The sequence below is a fragment of the Hoplias malabaricus genome, chromosome 2, assembly GCF_029633855.1.
Source record: "Hoplias malabaricus isolate fHopMal1 chromosome 2, fHopMal1.hap1, whole genome shotgun sequence".
Classification (NCBI taxonomy): domain Eukaryota; kingdom Metazoa; phylum Chordata; class Actinopteri; order Characiformes; family Erythrinidae; genus Hoplias; species Hoplias malabaricus.
In genome coordinates, this window is record NC_089801.1 from 71,838,752 (window position 1) to 71,854,109 (window position 15,358).

General features: G+C 41.2%; 1 protein-coding gene across 4 annotated transcripts in view; it reads right to left on the reverse strand.

The window, feature by feature from the left end:
- sorcs1 (sortilin-related VPS10 domain containing receptor 1) overlaps positions 1–15,358 on the reverse strand; it is a 224,631-nt gene that overhangs the window by 8,156 nt on the left and 201,117 nt on the right. For all 4 annotated transcript variants that reach the window (XR_010800404.1, XM_066661375.1, XM_066661377.1 and 1 more), the window contains exons 16-22: positions 12,931–13,064; positions 9,470–9,583; positions 8,662–8,833; positions 7,230–7,416; positions 5,691–5,824; positions 4,137–4,260; positions 2,923–3,035 (exon numbers count right to left, since the gene is read on the reverse strand). Coding sequence is in view for 3 of the 4 variants with exons in the window: in XM_066661375.1 (XP_066517472.1) it covers positions 2,923–3,035; positions 4,137–4,260; positions 5,691–5,824; positions 7,230–7,416; positions 8,662–8,833; positions 9,470–9,583; positions 12,931–13,064 (978 nt within the window). In the remaining variant the exon portion in view is untranslated. The remainder of the gene's footprint in view (positions 1–2,922; positions 3,036–4,136; positions 4,261–5,690; positions 5,825–7,229; positions 7,417–8,661; positions 8,834–9,469; positions 9,584–12,930; positions 13,065–15,358) is intronic.

Consider the following 15,358-nt stretch of genomic DNA (forward strand, 5'->3'; position numbering starts at 1 on the left):
ACAGAGATGCCACATACCCGCCAACAAATAAACATAATTCAATATATTTTGTTTTATTTAAAGTGTATTTTTGATATAAGTGACTATTAAACGTATACAGATCAAAGCAAATGTATACTTCCTGCCCCCTGATCACTGGAGCTGCCATCCTCTCCATAGGCATAACCATAGCAATCCATGATCTAGGCATGGGATTACAATATTGCAGCATCCCGCAGCCCCTTATTATTATTGAATTGTTTCAAAGATACAATAGAGTGTCAGTGAAGCAACTAAAGCAGAATGTAGACTTTAGGTCCAGGTCAAATCACAAGGTTAGAGCGTAGCTACCGACCTTCTGTACAGCCCAATGTGGTCTGCTGAAAACTCATTAGCCACATTATGAGCCGGTCAGTAGAGCGTGGCACACATATGGCTGACATGAGTACAGCGGGACTGGGTTTAAGAGCTTTTTCGGCTGTGTGCTTTCAGAATATTTAATCGTGCATATGATAAAAAAAAAAAAAAAAGTTACTGGAGTTCAGTGGGATGAGATCTTGGAAACGGAATAAAGACAGCTTGCTTATGTAACTCCATGCTGCCACATATTGGACGGCCTGGGAGGAATTCATCATTGTGGCCGAGTGAAGATGCTGCCAATTACGGCCAGCGTAAGATCCTGGATCCATGCTCTGTCGGTTGGGCCTATTTTAGTTTAACAAAGAGACTTCACAAAGCCTTGGCAGAGCAGTTTCTTTGGGTCCGGTTTATGAACACAGGCTGGAACCAAGAAGCCTATTTTACACTTGTCATTTCATGCAGCTCATATCCGGATAATGTCCAGATAGGATTTATTCACATTCCATTTACACCTGACTACATCGGTGAGTCTCTAGACAGAGAGAAATCCAATTTTCCTCTGCACTGATTTTCCTGGGTTCCATGCAAATACAGGGAATTCTTTTCCTGCATCTCCTGAGATAATGCCATGCCAAAAAGCTTCACTCTGTGCATCTATGCTTTTTACAAGACCTACTTTATAAGGGAGGAGGTGGCTCTGGGTTTTACATAATTCATGACACAATACACTAAGACGTAAAGTGGGAAAAGATCGATTTTGTTAAACGTATTATGAGAGAAGTGAGTCATAAACCAAATATACTGACTCTAATCAAAGTATGAGCTGAATATTAGCACAGCCTTAGAATTCACATTGCAGAAGGTTATTCATTCAATTTCACTAGTGCCATCTGGGGTAAAGAGATAGTGTGTTTACAGGTTAAATAGACATAGTTTTTCCTGTTTGTCAAATACGGTCACTCCTGGGTGGCATGTAATATCTTTTAATACCTTTCTCATGTCATGACAGCATTGATATTATAGCATACAAACAGTTAAGTGCTGTTATGATATTAGCGCAAATCAATATCACGATTAATTTGCATTTTACCACAATTACGCTTAATGAACGATAATATTGTGTTCGTATTTTTGACCCTCACAGTTCAATGACGAGGCCTGTACTGTAAATATGCTCCAGTATTAAATATGGCTTATTTTTTCTAATGTTGCTGGGAGCTTGTTCCTCACTTGTTTTTTCTCAGTGCTTACATTTGACTTATTATATGAATTAAAGACAAACACAGCACGTCCAAACCACAGCTGTTTTTTTTTTTCTGTGGTACTCGCTGCTCGAGTCACTTAGTCGGCCTCTGCGTTTAGGTTGTTTCCATGTGGAAGATAGGGGCTGGATCACGTGACTACAGCTTGGTGGCATGGCTTTAAAGGGACAGTACATTGACACAGTGGGGACATAACAGAATATGTTGATTTCGATTCATTTTCATTTAATTGCCCAGCCCTATATACTGTATATATTATAAATGCTTAAATAAACAGAAACGCAGTCCATTATTTATTCTCAAAAATGTAGCATCACTAGCGAGTCACATGATTCTTGCCATGCCTTGAAATGTTCATTTCACATGAAGCTGTCAGCTGAGGAATGACTGATTCATCAGTGACCCACTGTCCACTGCTCGTCCTTGCTGGTCAGAACAAATGTCCATGAACCCATTTAACAGAAAGTTCAAGAACTCAATTTGAAATAGGCTTCAGTCGTACAGTAGGCCCCCCTCCATCTGTCACAGCATCATAAAGCTCTCCGCTGAGGCAGCTCATTTCTTCCCTGCCTCTACTAAACTCATATCAGGAGTGGTTAAAATGTGGGAGAACGGTATTCTTGGGAGAACATGATGTGTTCCCTGCTGCTCCGTGATAGATCCAGGGTCACGACATGGCTTTAAATTTGATTTAGGGAAGTCCTGAACTGAGAGAAGAGACTGTTAGTCATAGAAGCCAACTGTTAATGGATCTGTAAGACTCCTCAGATCATGACTAAGGTGCATATGAAGAAAAATCTGGCCTTATACGATGATTCATTACTTTAATAACAAGAAAAGCTAGAAATATTGGTTAGAATTTGGTACGTTCTATAATTGGGACGATTTGTTTTTGAATGTTTGACGAGCTCAGGCCAGTTTCAATTTAACTGTGTGTTTTTATAAGTCAGTGGTTGTTTATGGGCATTGGGTTACATTTACTGCTATAGTTTATTTATCCCCCTACATTTATTGCCATCTCTAAGTATTCAATATACAATGTCAATCACTTCAAACAATGCAACGGTTTTAATGTATGATATGTTCAAACTTTTTAAACGTAATCAATGAACAGAAATCACAAATAAAGTATACAATGAGCAGAAAATGATCCTAGGACACAATTCTGCTGGGTTTGAGTTGAGGAAGGGTGTATGGATCCTAATCCTGGTTAGTTCTGGTGCGATCAGAATGTTCTTAGGCCATTCTTGTGTGTTTAGAGCTCTGTTCAGGCTCTGGTTAAGAAAGAATAAACAATATAGTATATAACGGCTTTGCTCACTTGGACCATAGAGTTTTTGATGACTCTGCTCACGTCCAGCCTCCATTCAGCCACATCAGGGTTATGGTCATCCAGATTTGAAGAGAAAGCCAAAAGATGGGACCTGAAATATTCTGCAAATTATGGATAAAATATCAGAAACATAGAATGACACTATATATAAATATTCCGTACATTTATGAAATAATAACATGAATAATCATATATTCATTCGTTCATTGTCTGAAACTGCTTATCCAGTTCAAGGTTCTATAACCAAAACGGAATCATTGGGCACAGGGCAGGAACACACCCTGGAGGGGCACCAGTCCTTCACAGGGCGACACACACTCACACCTATGGACACTTTTGAGTCTCCAATCTACCTACCAACGTGTTTTTTTGGAGCATGGGAGGAAACCAGAGCACACGGAGGAAACCCACGCAGACACAGGGAGAACACACCACACTCCTCACAGACAGTCACCCGGAGGAAACCCACGCAGACACAGAGAGAACACACCACACTCCTCACAGACAGTCACCCGGAGGAAACCCACTCAGACACAGGGAGAACACACCACACTCCTCACAGACAGTCACCCGGAGGAAACCCACGCAGACACAGGGAGAACACACCACACTCCTCACAGACAGTCACCCGGAGGAAACCCACGCAGACACAGGGAGAACACACCACACTCCTCACAGACAGTCACCCGGAGGAAACCCACGCAGACACAGGGAAAACACACCAAACTCTTTGGCAAGGTACAAACATCTGCTTCTGTGTTGCCTTTGTGTGTGTGTGTTGACGGCCATGAATGGGTTAAATGCAGAGGCACAATTTTGTTTGAGGCTGTGGAGTGACAATGACAATAAAAAAGCACATAAACAAGAAAAAAAAGGCATATGTAAACACCCTTTATCTCTCAATTCTTCCTTGAGCAAGTAAACAATGCGAGACGTCATGACAGCTTTGCTCTGAGTGTATTCTTTTTGAGCCCCATAGACAGAGTTACAGATTTATTTCCACAGGCGAGAAAGTGAGAGAGAGTGAGAGAAAGACAGAATGTGAGAGAGCAAGAAAGAGACCGAGAGAACAAGAGTAAGACAGAAAGGCAGAGATGGAGTGAAAGAGCGAGGGAGAGAAAGAGATCAAGAGATAGGAGTAAAAACACCCGACTAACAGAAGAAATCCCATGTTAGCGAGCTGTCAACAGAGAGCTGCTCACCGTGGACAGAGATGGTTTTCCGGTCTTGGAGGATAGAATTCCCGGCTGCCACCTGCACGGTGATGATGTTTACACCCTCCCGCGGGAACGTGAATGCCACACTTCCCTCCAGTGTGATTACCGGCTGCGAGTGCGTAAGCATGGGCGAGAGAACAAGAGAGAGACATGGATAGAGATTGACGGGAAAAAGAGAGAGACCTGCGTCCCAAGAGAATGGCCTGTCAGTCAGGATACTGACATAATGCCTACAATTATTTATATGGCATGACACTGAGGAGGAAACACACACACACACACACATAGTCACACTTGACTTTGGCCACAGTTTTGCAATTACTGCATTTGTTAAACCGCTAAAGGTCAGTGTAGATTATATATAGTTCTTCAATAATATGAGAGCTACATGTGTAGTTTCAGAATGTGTATTTAAAAGCCTAAGGCTAAATTAAATGGTACAAAAGCCTTTCATTAAAAACTGACATCTGCATAATCTTATTCCAACAAGCGTCCGCTGTCACAGCACTTGTCCAAAGTGTAACCGAAACCAAAGCAGCCTTCACAACATCTGACATTTGTTGGAGTGAGTGTCAGTCACAATGAAAACCAAACGTAGATGTCATGGAGCCTCATACTGATGTGATCTTAATAAAAAGCGTCCGACTGGGTTCCTTTCACACAGATCCTGTGCTGTTTTGTGTTGTGCCAAACATTTCTTAAATGTGCTAAAATTGCTACATGACCTTGTGAGATGTGCTTCCTTGAGAAACTTGCAAATTAGGACGGGTGCCGTAAGAGACACAAGACCGCTAGAAAATACATGCCAAGGCAAATTAGCAGGTCTTCAATAGTGCAAACTGCTTCTTCAGATATGGCCATTTCTTCACTATGTACAATCGCCAAAACACCATCCAATTTGACAGATATATGCTGTTTTAATTATTAACCCAAAAAAAAAAGCCAATTCAATATACTAAAGACATTAAAACGTAAATAAACTTACTATTCATTGGACTATCCTTGAGTTTTTTTTTTTTTTGCCAACTGTATCTAACTCTATCCTACAGAGGCAGGCCAATTAAAACTGGGAGTCTTGCCCAAGGATTCGAATTGGTGAGGCAGGGTGTGGCAAAACAATTTACACCGCTAATGTATTACAAACATAGCTTTGAGACGGTGATTTATTCTTGGCATATAAATTGTTTATAAATAATGATATGCATTAAACCCTGCTGTATTTGATCATGATATAATTTGTGATTGTTATGAATTGTGCCCAATGTTCACCTTCAATGTTCCACACTCACTACAACATGGCCTTGTGTGATGCACTTCTGTAAGACACCATGATATGTAGCCGTACGTCTGCTAGAACTGTGAAACACCTGGACTGGTACTGTATGAGACACAACGCAGCCAGGCTTCAGTGTCTTCCGTGATAGCGTCTATAAAACATTTGCTTTTCCACACTCTGCACCTTAAAGCTGAGTCGCACTCTCGCAGGCTTTTACAGAGACGCGGTGTGTGATGCATGACGGCTGAGAGAGAAGCCGTTACCTCCGAGTTGTTCCCAAACCACCAGATGTAGGTGACGGTTCCCACTTGGCTTGGCCACAGAACCGCTGTCAAGTTGACTTCCTTATTTTTCACCGCCACAAAGGGAGCAGAGAGATGGATATACTCCAGCTGACCTAGTGCAGGGATGAGAGAAAAAAAAGAAGAAGAAAGAGGCATGAGGCAGGGAAAACGCAATAGAAAGGGAAAAAATATCATATTTTACAAGGTAAAGTCAGCCCTGGAATTCAAAACTAAACAGCCTCAGTGAAGGGGGGGTGGGGGGGACAGAGAGAAAAGGAAGAGAAAGCATAGATGTCATTGTAAATATATTCACACTTCCTCTCAGGGTAGTTTCTGCCATCTGCGGCTGATTTTTCATCTCCTTCACTTTCCAAGGCAGCTGCCGCCTTCTTCGCCGTTCCAGTGTTCCCAAGCTCAGCTGTGGATTGACAGATTGGAGGACAGAACCTTCCCTGATCAATAACTCGGCACCGTGGCATGTGTCCGCCGCAAACACACCAGGGATGGAAAGCTCAGGCAGGGGTGAAAGGGGGAGGGTGGAGAGATACACTATTAATGCTCCTATTGATTTCCGAGCATGATCTCCGTGTCAGAGTGCGGGCTGAGTAACATCAGAGCATGTGTTGGGCAAGAAAAGGTTATTTCCATGAGCCTTTTTAAGTGGGGGAAGCTGGCTGGAGTCAAATTCCATTGTTGGACCTAGTCTTCTCATCATAACGCACTGTAAAGTTGTACTGGGATGCCATAGATCAGAGGGGAACAATCATGGTTTTGAACATACTCCACAATGTGTAGATCAGATCTGCAATATCCCGCTGGTCTTAGACAGTTCAAAATTAAGTGATAAGACCACTTTTTTAACCTTTGATAATACATTTACACTGCTCCTTTAGTAAATATATGCTAACGTTTTATTAATATAATATATATAATGTTAATATTAGTATATATAGTAAACAAAAACACAGCTAATAAATTAGTTCCTCAAAGAGCCCTCCCAATGCTAAACAATGGAATTGGACATTTTTTCAAACTGCCTTGAAGCACTACTAAGCTCACGTCTCGCAGATTGAGAAATGGGAGTTCCTAGGGCCATCTTACCTTCCCAGAGGATCCAAATTATGGAGGGCATTATGAGGGATTGAACCGAGAGAAATTTGCAATGAAAGGGTTAATGCTTGGAAGACTCTGAAGTAGTGCTTCAGTTGTATTTACAAAAATAAAATACAGTAATGTGTTTTATCGTCATAACTTCGTATTTATGGTGTACCTTAAAGCAACAGTATGTTGTATTCTAAACCACTGAGATGCTCCACTGGCCTGTAATAAGTGAACAGAGCATCTGTCGTTGCTACTCTTGGCTCAGCATGGCAGAAAATGCACTATGTAACCTTTGGTAGAGGTTAGAAACCTCACCCCTCCCTCCCCACCAATTTTAGAACTCTGCAACTGTAGGCGAGCCACATTTGGAGCCAGTTTTGACGATTTTACTAGTATTTAATACTCAGATTGACTCACATGTTACATGCAAGAAAAGCACAGCGGTCTCCGACCCAAGGCTGTTCTCGGCGGTGGCGGACACTCTGTAGATTCCTACGTTCTTGTACACGTGCTTGATCCCATCCTCGATGGAGCTGACGTTGGAGTAAGTAATACCATTTCCATCACCGAAGTCCACTGTGATGCTTGTCCTTGATCCATCGCCCTATTGAGGAACAGGGATGACACTAATGAATTTCACATTATGTCCGTAATTGAATTAGGCATGCATCAAAAGATAAGGCCTCAAAAGTAAGTTTCCGTCTCTTAAGAGAGAGAAGCATCACTCATGCTTTCGGTGACATTGACAGAGCCCTAACTATAGATCTATAGGTCGTCCAGCTATTGCTTAATTAGCTCTATTCAGAGACTTCTCTTTGGGAATCTAAATGGAAAATGGAAATTTCTGGAAACCCTTTCACCTTTAACTTTTTTTTTACTTTATTACTGTATTTGGTGTCTTTTATTTTTGTTCTTTAACAAAAGTAAAGGGTTAATTCTGTGTAAGTCTGGATAGGTTTCAGCCAGCAATGACACCGCTTTGCTGTCCGGCATTTGGCATATTGTGGCAGCATGGTGCAGAACCATTGGGTCTAGGGTTGGGCAGTATAATGGTAATACGCTTTGAGCCTCAGTTCCCTGTAAAATGATCTGCAGTGTTGTGCTAAACCACAGGTGCTTGTTAGCCTCCCGGCTCTGCTTCTAAACAGTATAGAACCTCTTATTTCACTTATATTTTTAAACTTTTCTGTTTGCTCTCTCAGAAGCGTATTTTAATCGTCGATATGTGTGTCAGTGAACTGCACAGTGCAAACACTCCGAAAAAACCCTTCACATTACTTTGTGCTCACAGATATGAGGCTCAGCGCAGCCCGACAGTACACCCTCTGGAAATACTGTATACCGTGTTAATATTTGGAGACAGTATGACGGTACGAAAAACATGACTCCCTCTCAACTCTCCTAGCCTGGCTAGTGTCAGGACACATTTTGTCGAGTTTGAGCATGTGGCGGTGGCAGGTGGTGGGCATGTTTCTTCCAATGAGAGGAGACATCAGCCTGCAATATCATAAAGACTGGCATCCTGACTGGAAAAAAATGACCAGACAAATTACCCAGAGCACACATAAGCACATATAAACCCCATGGAAATGTAATCCTGTCTCAGTACAGCAGTTTTGCCTTGTTTCATGCTAATAGTCGGTGACTAGCATTGGGGGGGGGGGCTCCTGCTAAATGAGGGTCCCTCTACCCTCTTCATGTTAGCATTTAGGTCACGCTACTTCTCTGCAGTGACTGAAAAGGAACAGGGGAAGCAGTTTGAATTGTGCAAATGAATCATCATGTTTTCATTGTTAGCCACATTAGCATTGTGGGCAATGTGTTCGTTTAGCACATGGTGATGAATGACCTGCTCGAGGAAGACCAGGAAGGTGACATTGTGGCTCAGCAGGGCTGAGAGCTTGCCCTCGCTGGTCACCAGGTGCAGGCCTTTAGGGGCTTGGCTTGGACATGGCAATCTCCGAGCAGTGTAGAGGTCCACCACACCACCAGTGCAGTTATTAGACACCACCTTCCTATATCTACAAAACACATCCACAGAGAAAAGCCTTAAAATAACACTTGACTTCACATTATGCAGCAAATCAAGGTAATTTATTTTGCATGCTCTTTATTCCACTTCAGAACTAAGTAGTGGTCACAGGTCACTGATAATTTTAACATATTTATATGCACCTGCATTTAAAAACACACCATAAAACAAGTTTTATTATGTATGCATCCACTCCTAAGGCGAGTTACTTGGGTAATTCTGCTGATAAAACTATATATCAATCGTTATTTATTGATTATATTCTCTGCTAAATAAAACACTAAAATACAAATATATTACACACTTATAGATGTAATTATTTCTACAATTTCTAAAATAGAATACTACAACAACAAACACTAAAATATCAAGTGATTCTAAACTACTCTAAAGCTACTCTATATACACAGTCTTTACAGTTTCATCCTGAATAAAGCTGGCAAACATTCAAATTATCTCCTCCTTTCTACACTTATTATCCAACCGATCAACTCCAGTTCCCTTACAGCTGCACTGAGTGATTTAACAGTTACAGACTGAATCACATCTGTTGCTCCACGTACTTAGTCAGCCCTCTTTCACTCTGTTCATCGTCGGAGGTGGAGTGGAATGAGCGGAGACTCACCCAGTGCTGTTGAGGAAGGTGTGGCCTGTGGTGCAGCTCCTGGACATGGAGGATGGTTGGAACCAAAATGCTGGAGTACACCTGCCATCTGTCCTCCGTTCATAGCCATAATCACTGCAACACACACAAAAACACAAAAATACAGTACACAACATTTATGTTTGGGATATTTATTATTGGGATCTGCTGTGAATTCTGAAAGCTCACATCCACAATTAACACTATAAAGTAAACTCTTCTATAAAAGTATCTATCCCAGAATTCCCTGCAATCTCTATAAAATAAGAAAATTAAATGAGTGTGAAATAATAACCATGAAGTAAATTGCTGAATTCATAGAAAGCTTATATAAATTTATAAATCAGATTTTACGATGTCGGCTAAAACGAGCTATAAATTTAGCAAATTGAATCCATGTATCTTCTACCTTCAGTCACGTCACCCCTAACATTAGCCCTGACAGAGTAACGCGTCTCTAAAGTTAAGGATGTTTTCTCACGCGTCCGACATGTGATCGATCCCAGACTCTGTTTGTCTTTATGATCAAGAAGCCAGAAGCCACAAGCTTAAGTTGTTTGTCCTACAATTAAAAGCCAATGTGACTGCGCAGCCCCAGACGATGGGGACAAATTGCAGCAATTACTGCGACACGCTACACAGATGCGGCTGCGTTGTGATAGTTAATGAAAGCCATTACACTCACTGATTAATGCCTTTCAGCCGCTGGTACCCAAGCACCACCGGCACCCAAGGGGCCTTGGGATTTGGGCTGGGATATTAAAAAAAAAAAAAAGAACCATTAATAATTCCCATATTTCAGGAAAACGAGAAAAGCAGGCGCTCCGGCTGCACCGAGGGAGACCAGGGTACACTTGGTGAACGAATTTCAACTTCCAAAACAGACACAACCAATAAGCTCAGGTCCCAAGGCGCATATGAGGCTATCGTCACTTTCCAAAAAGTAAAGACTATCTTGAAAAATGTTAAATTAATAGCAAAAGACACAAATATTCTTAAATATTAATATAAAGTTAATGTAATGAGCTGTTATTCCAAATCATATTGGAGCATTGGTCATGAATGTTGGTCATAAACGGTCACAAATGGCAAAGAAAATATTTTTTACTGAATTATATGATGTAATGTTAGAACCGAACTTGGTACTGCTATCGCTGTGGGGAGTCCCTCCAAAATGTAGCTAAACGCTTGTACGTGACACTTTACCCAGACCTGATTCTGCCTCAATTTATTTCTTATAAATAAATGCAATTTCTACTGTGAAAATGCCCGGTCACATACCAAATAATTAAACATCAGGTGTTCCTTTAAGCAAAAGGGATTATTTAGAAGGTTTACTCTTAATTTTTATTGTGAATTTTAATAAGTGTCCTATGGGTTTGTTATGGGTGTTGTCAAAGGTTTAAAACACTGAACAACCGCAGAGATCATAAAAATGACTAATTAGGCAGATTATCCACTACACATAAACGGAACAGTGAATAGTAGCTCACCAGACGGCAGCCATTATTTCATGTTTGTAATTATATTTTACCAGCTGTTTGATTTTCCTTTATTTCCATTTTAAACTGCATGTTTCATTCAGCAAATAAACAGAACGTGCTGAATTTTAAATTCTGATGTGTTCTCTGTAGAGGACGTTTTAGCTTCTTTCCACTGGGGGCAGCCCTGATCTACAGGTTTGAGAAATGGGATTGGGAATTTAAAACTGCAAGTTCAATCCATGGGGCAGTCTGGAAAATCAAGGGGGCGTGGGGAGTGTGTAACAATGCTTTCCCCTGCCTTAATATCCACTGATGAAGTGCTCTTGAGAAAGGCACCTAACTCCCAACTGCTCCCTGGGCTCCGATGTGGCCTCTCCGGATGTGTGTAAGTTCCCTGCCTTTAATGTTCAGAGTGTGTATGTGTGTGCGTGTTTTCACTACAATGAATGTAGTCCTGAATTTTGTATTACCAACAGACCACCACAACATCAATGTCACTGCAGTGCTGAGAATGATCTAACACAAATATGTGGTCTGTAGTGATCCCTGACCATTGAAAAGGGGTATAAAAGGGGGCTAAAAATATATATGTGAAGCAACAGGTGGACTACAGTGTGCAATTGAAGTACTAAAAAGTGGACTTGTATGGTAAGACCTGATATAATGCACAATGAGTAGGAACAAGGAGGTCATTTTGTATATTCACAACTAAAATTAAAATAAATAAATAATACAGCTTTTGCTTCCATTACGATTTTCCTGCTGCTGCTCTCTCACAGCTGGAATCTGCACAGTTGACTAGTTTCCACTTAGCAGAAGCCGTCTCAGAGCTAATCTAGCACAGCTTCCCTTCTAATGCTAATCATAGAGGCCTAGCCATGACGGTGAACCTTTCGTTTTTTAACACATCACTCCACTGTTTTTCTCATACTTTCCTCTATATGAAGTATACAACAACAAACATAAGTGCTTGACAAGTGATGTCACATGTTTTCACATTTTAAAGAGTAACAAAAGTGTGTACACCCATCCTACTCACTTCCAACAGTTACATAGTGCGGTTTCTGCAGTGCCGATCTTGGGGTAGCACTGACAGAGGCCCTATTCTCCCTATTACCGGGCAGTGAAGCATCACCTTGATTTTGAAGCTGTAATTTTGTCATATTTGCCTCCCCAATACTTCACGGATCCCAGTCACTGGGGTAGTCTTCTCCACATCCGTGCAAAACTAGAATGCCACAGTATTAATCATTGATGTTCAATTTGAAACATTAGCCCTCTAATTTGGCTGGGCACTCACCGAGAAACCAGTTTTTGAAAGTAAAGCTTTTGTTAAGGTCGGAAGCACTGGCCCATTTGTTAATGGCTGTAATACGATGTAAACAGATGAGCCTCGTCATCTTTTAAGGATGGGTACTGTGCCTAGAAGGGTGGCTCTGCGGATGCTTCCTAATAATGGGGGCAGGTGAGCTTTCGTTTATGTTTGGTAGTTTCTTAAGTAGTTGGCACATGCAGTCACTGCTTCTCTCACTAGGCTCACGTGACGAAAACTGGAAACCGTGATCACATACTAGTCAAATAAGGTCGGATTTGAGTAATGTGATTAATCAAAATCAGATATTAAGAACTGTAATTTATCGACAAATCTAGCATTTGCTACAGTGTACCGGTGTGAGACGAACCCTTGAGACGAATCAAGCTTAACCAGTGCAAACGCCAGTTGTTTTATTTGCTGATATTTGAGCCGAAAATGTTTAATGTAAACATTAACTTTAGTTTGCGAATGACTTAAAAAGGGAAACTACAGAAATGCATTAACAGAGAAATAATGAATTTATCATGTTATGCCATTATTAATGCATTAACATCAGAACCCCTGTTTAAAAGATTTTAGACAATTGAACAAGGTCTTAATGTTGTGCTCTGTAGTGTCAGTGGAAAGGGAAGGGAATTACTCACCATTCGAAATCAGACTCTGTGCAATCGCAGGGCTCTGATGTCATGGTGACTGAATAGGTCTTACCCATAACACACCTGGCTATGGGCTTTAGCTTCCGATAGATTCTCTTCACACCCATCAGACAGGGCTCACCCTGGAAACAGATTAATAAAAAAAAATCATTTTAATCACCGCGACCCTGAAATGGATTAAGAGGCAAAGGAAACGATGACGATGATTTTAATCTTGATTCTGTTCTCTTGCTCTGACTTTCTCCACACAACTATAAAATATTCACATTCTGCAGCAGTGGTGCCTGCATTTGTCACACTGAGCATTTGGAGGGGAAAAAAAGAGGAAAAAAAAGAAAGAAAAAGAAAACGACAAGAGAAGAAAAAGTTTCCACACGATGTGCATATTTCACAATTTCACATTCTTCCTGAACTCTGTGGGGTCCCTTTTTATTGGAAGGTTGCAGGGTGCCATGCTTTTCACTTATGTTTCATGTATATTGCATCTGAAGTATTTTTTCCCTCCTGTTACACACACGGAAACTGAGTTTCCACCCTTTCTTTTATTCCAGGGCTAGGATTTGAACTGGCCGAATAATTTTAATTTTGTTTGTTTAATGAAAGCCCATTTATCTTCCTTTGTCGCATACGGCTGGACTTTATTTGGGTTTTTGCATCAGAATGAGTGGCACAGAACTGGGCAAACAATAAAAACCCCTACATAGCATTTGTCTTCTTCCAAAAAAAAAAAAAAAAAAACAAAAAAACGCTTGACTGAATAGCTTCAGGAAATACAATTCTGATTTTATTCTAATCCGCTAGCTGAGGGGAGGACACAGTGAAATGCAAAATTTCCCACTTCTTGGTGTTTCTGCATAGAAATGTAGAAGACTTATTTATTAAAGCAACGTAATTCAGGCAATTTCCTCCGTAACCCACGCAACCACGGCTTCCCCACGTCACCCATCAGCAAAGACACGATAAGATAAATATCCCAAATTCTAAAAGGTGAGTAGACCCAATTCAGGCTCCAAGATATCTGCTGCTGATGTGAACAAAGACCCATATTTTCTTTTCTGAATGAGCTCACACACTTGTCCAGAACATACTATTTGTCTAGTTTTATTGAGTGCATTAGATGTCGTACTGAATGCACTTCGAATGTTCTAATGTAGTCGATAAAAATAGACAAAAGTATGTTGAGGTAGCTTACAAACATCAGTACATTTAACTTACATTTCATTTAAGCTTGAATTATGCCCCCTTTTGTCCATATCTGTAGATACAGTAATCCCTCGCTACTTCGCGGGTTTTTACAAGGGGGCTTATGGCCGCTATATCGAGGGAAAATCTAGGAAAACCGCGGAAGATGAATAGCCAAAATATTTCATTAAATCCATTAAAAGGTGACAAAATATATAATTTGCAAGTATTTCTTATGTACAGTACATGTATTGTTCATGCCCACATCTGACGCTAAATCACAGCTTAGGAATGACTCTATTAAAGAAACTGGTGGGATATCACATGTAGTTCCAGCTGAAAAACATTATAGAACGACTGTTTAATGCAAAGGGTGCGTTGTTAACAGTAACAGGGAGGGGTTTAAAAGTCCAAATACTCGTTAAATACATAAAATATATCTTCCCTCTACTTCGCGGAGATTCATTTTTCGCAGGTGGTCTTGGAACGCATCCCCAGCGAAAAACATGGGGTCACTGTATATCTGTAAGTACATAGGAAAGACTGCTGGAGCTTACTTAAGAACTCAGCTTAGAGTCAGGCAGTTCCTACTATGCTAAATAGTGCAGTTTATGCTTCTATTACTTAATAGCTGCATTAGCCTTGCTGCCCCAGAGCAAAACCTTTGCTGATTGGCTACATTTGAGGAATCTGTACCTGATTTTGACTTAGTTTCAGGGCCACAGTGATGGTAGCTTGGACAGTACACTGTTGCGGGCATTTATAAAAGTGTGATGCACTGGCTTGGAGAGTGTGGACTGCCTGGAGAAAGGGGGCAGTCAGCTATTGGCCTGGGCTCGATCATACATTATTCTCTCTATGTGCATATACACACATGAGCAGCCCCGGTCCTGGAGGACAGCATGTCACCACGGCTTAAAAGAGCATCACCTGAGTCCCTCCGGACGGCCAGAAGGAGGAGAGAGTGCTGCTGTCCACAACTCCCTTCAAAGCCCTGAGATTAGACCTCACAGATGTCATAAAGATTGGAAAGAATAGCACTGGGCAGTGACACATCTGATCAAGCCCTGATATGCCCGGGCCCAATAGAGGCTTGCAGTAATAGCCCAGGGAAAATGAGAGAACAATCCCGAGTGAGGCCAGGACATTGCCAGCGGGAGTTATTTCACGGCTGAGGTTTCTCTGCATGCAGCTTTTCACAGATAAAAGAACCATGTTTAATAATAAGCTAATG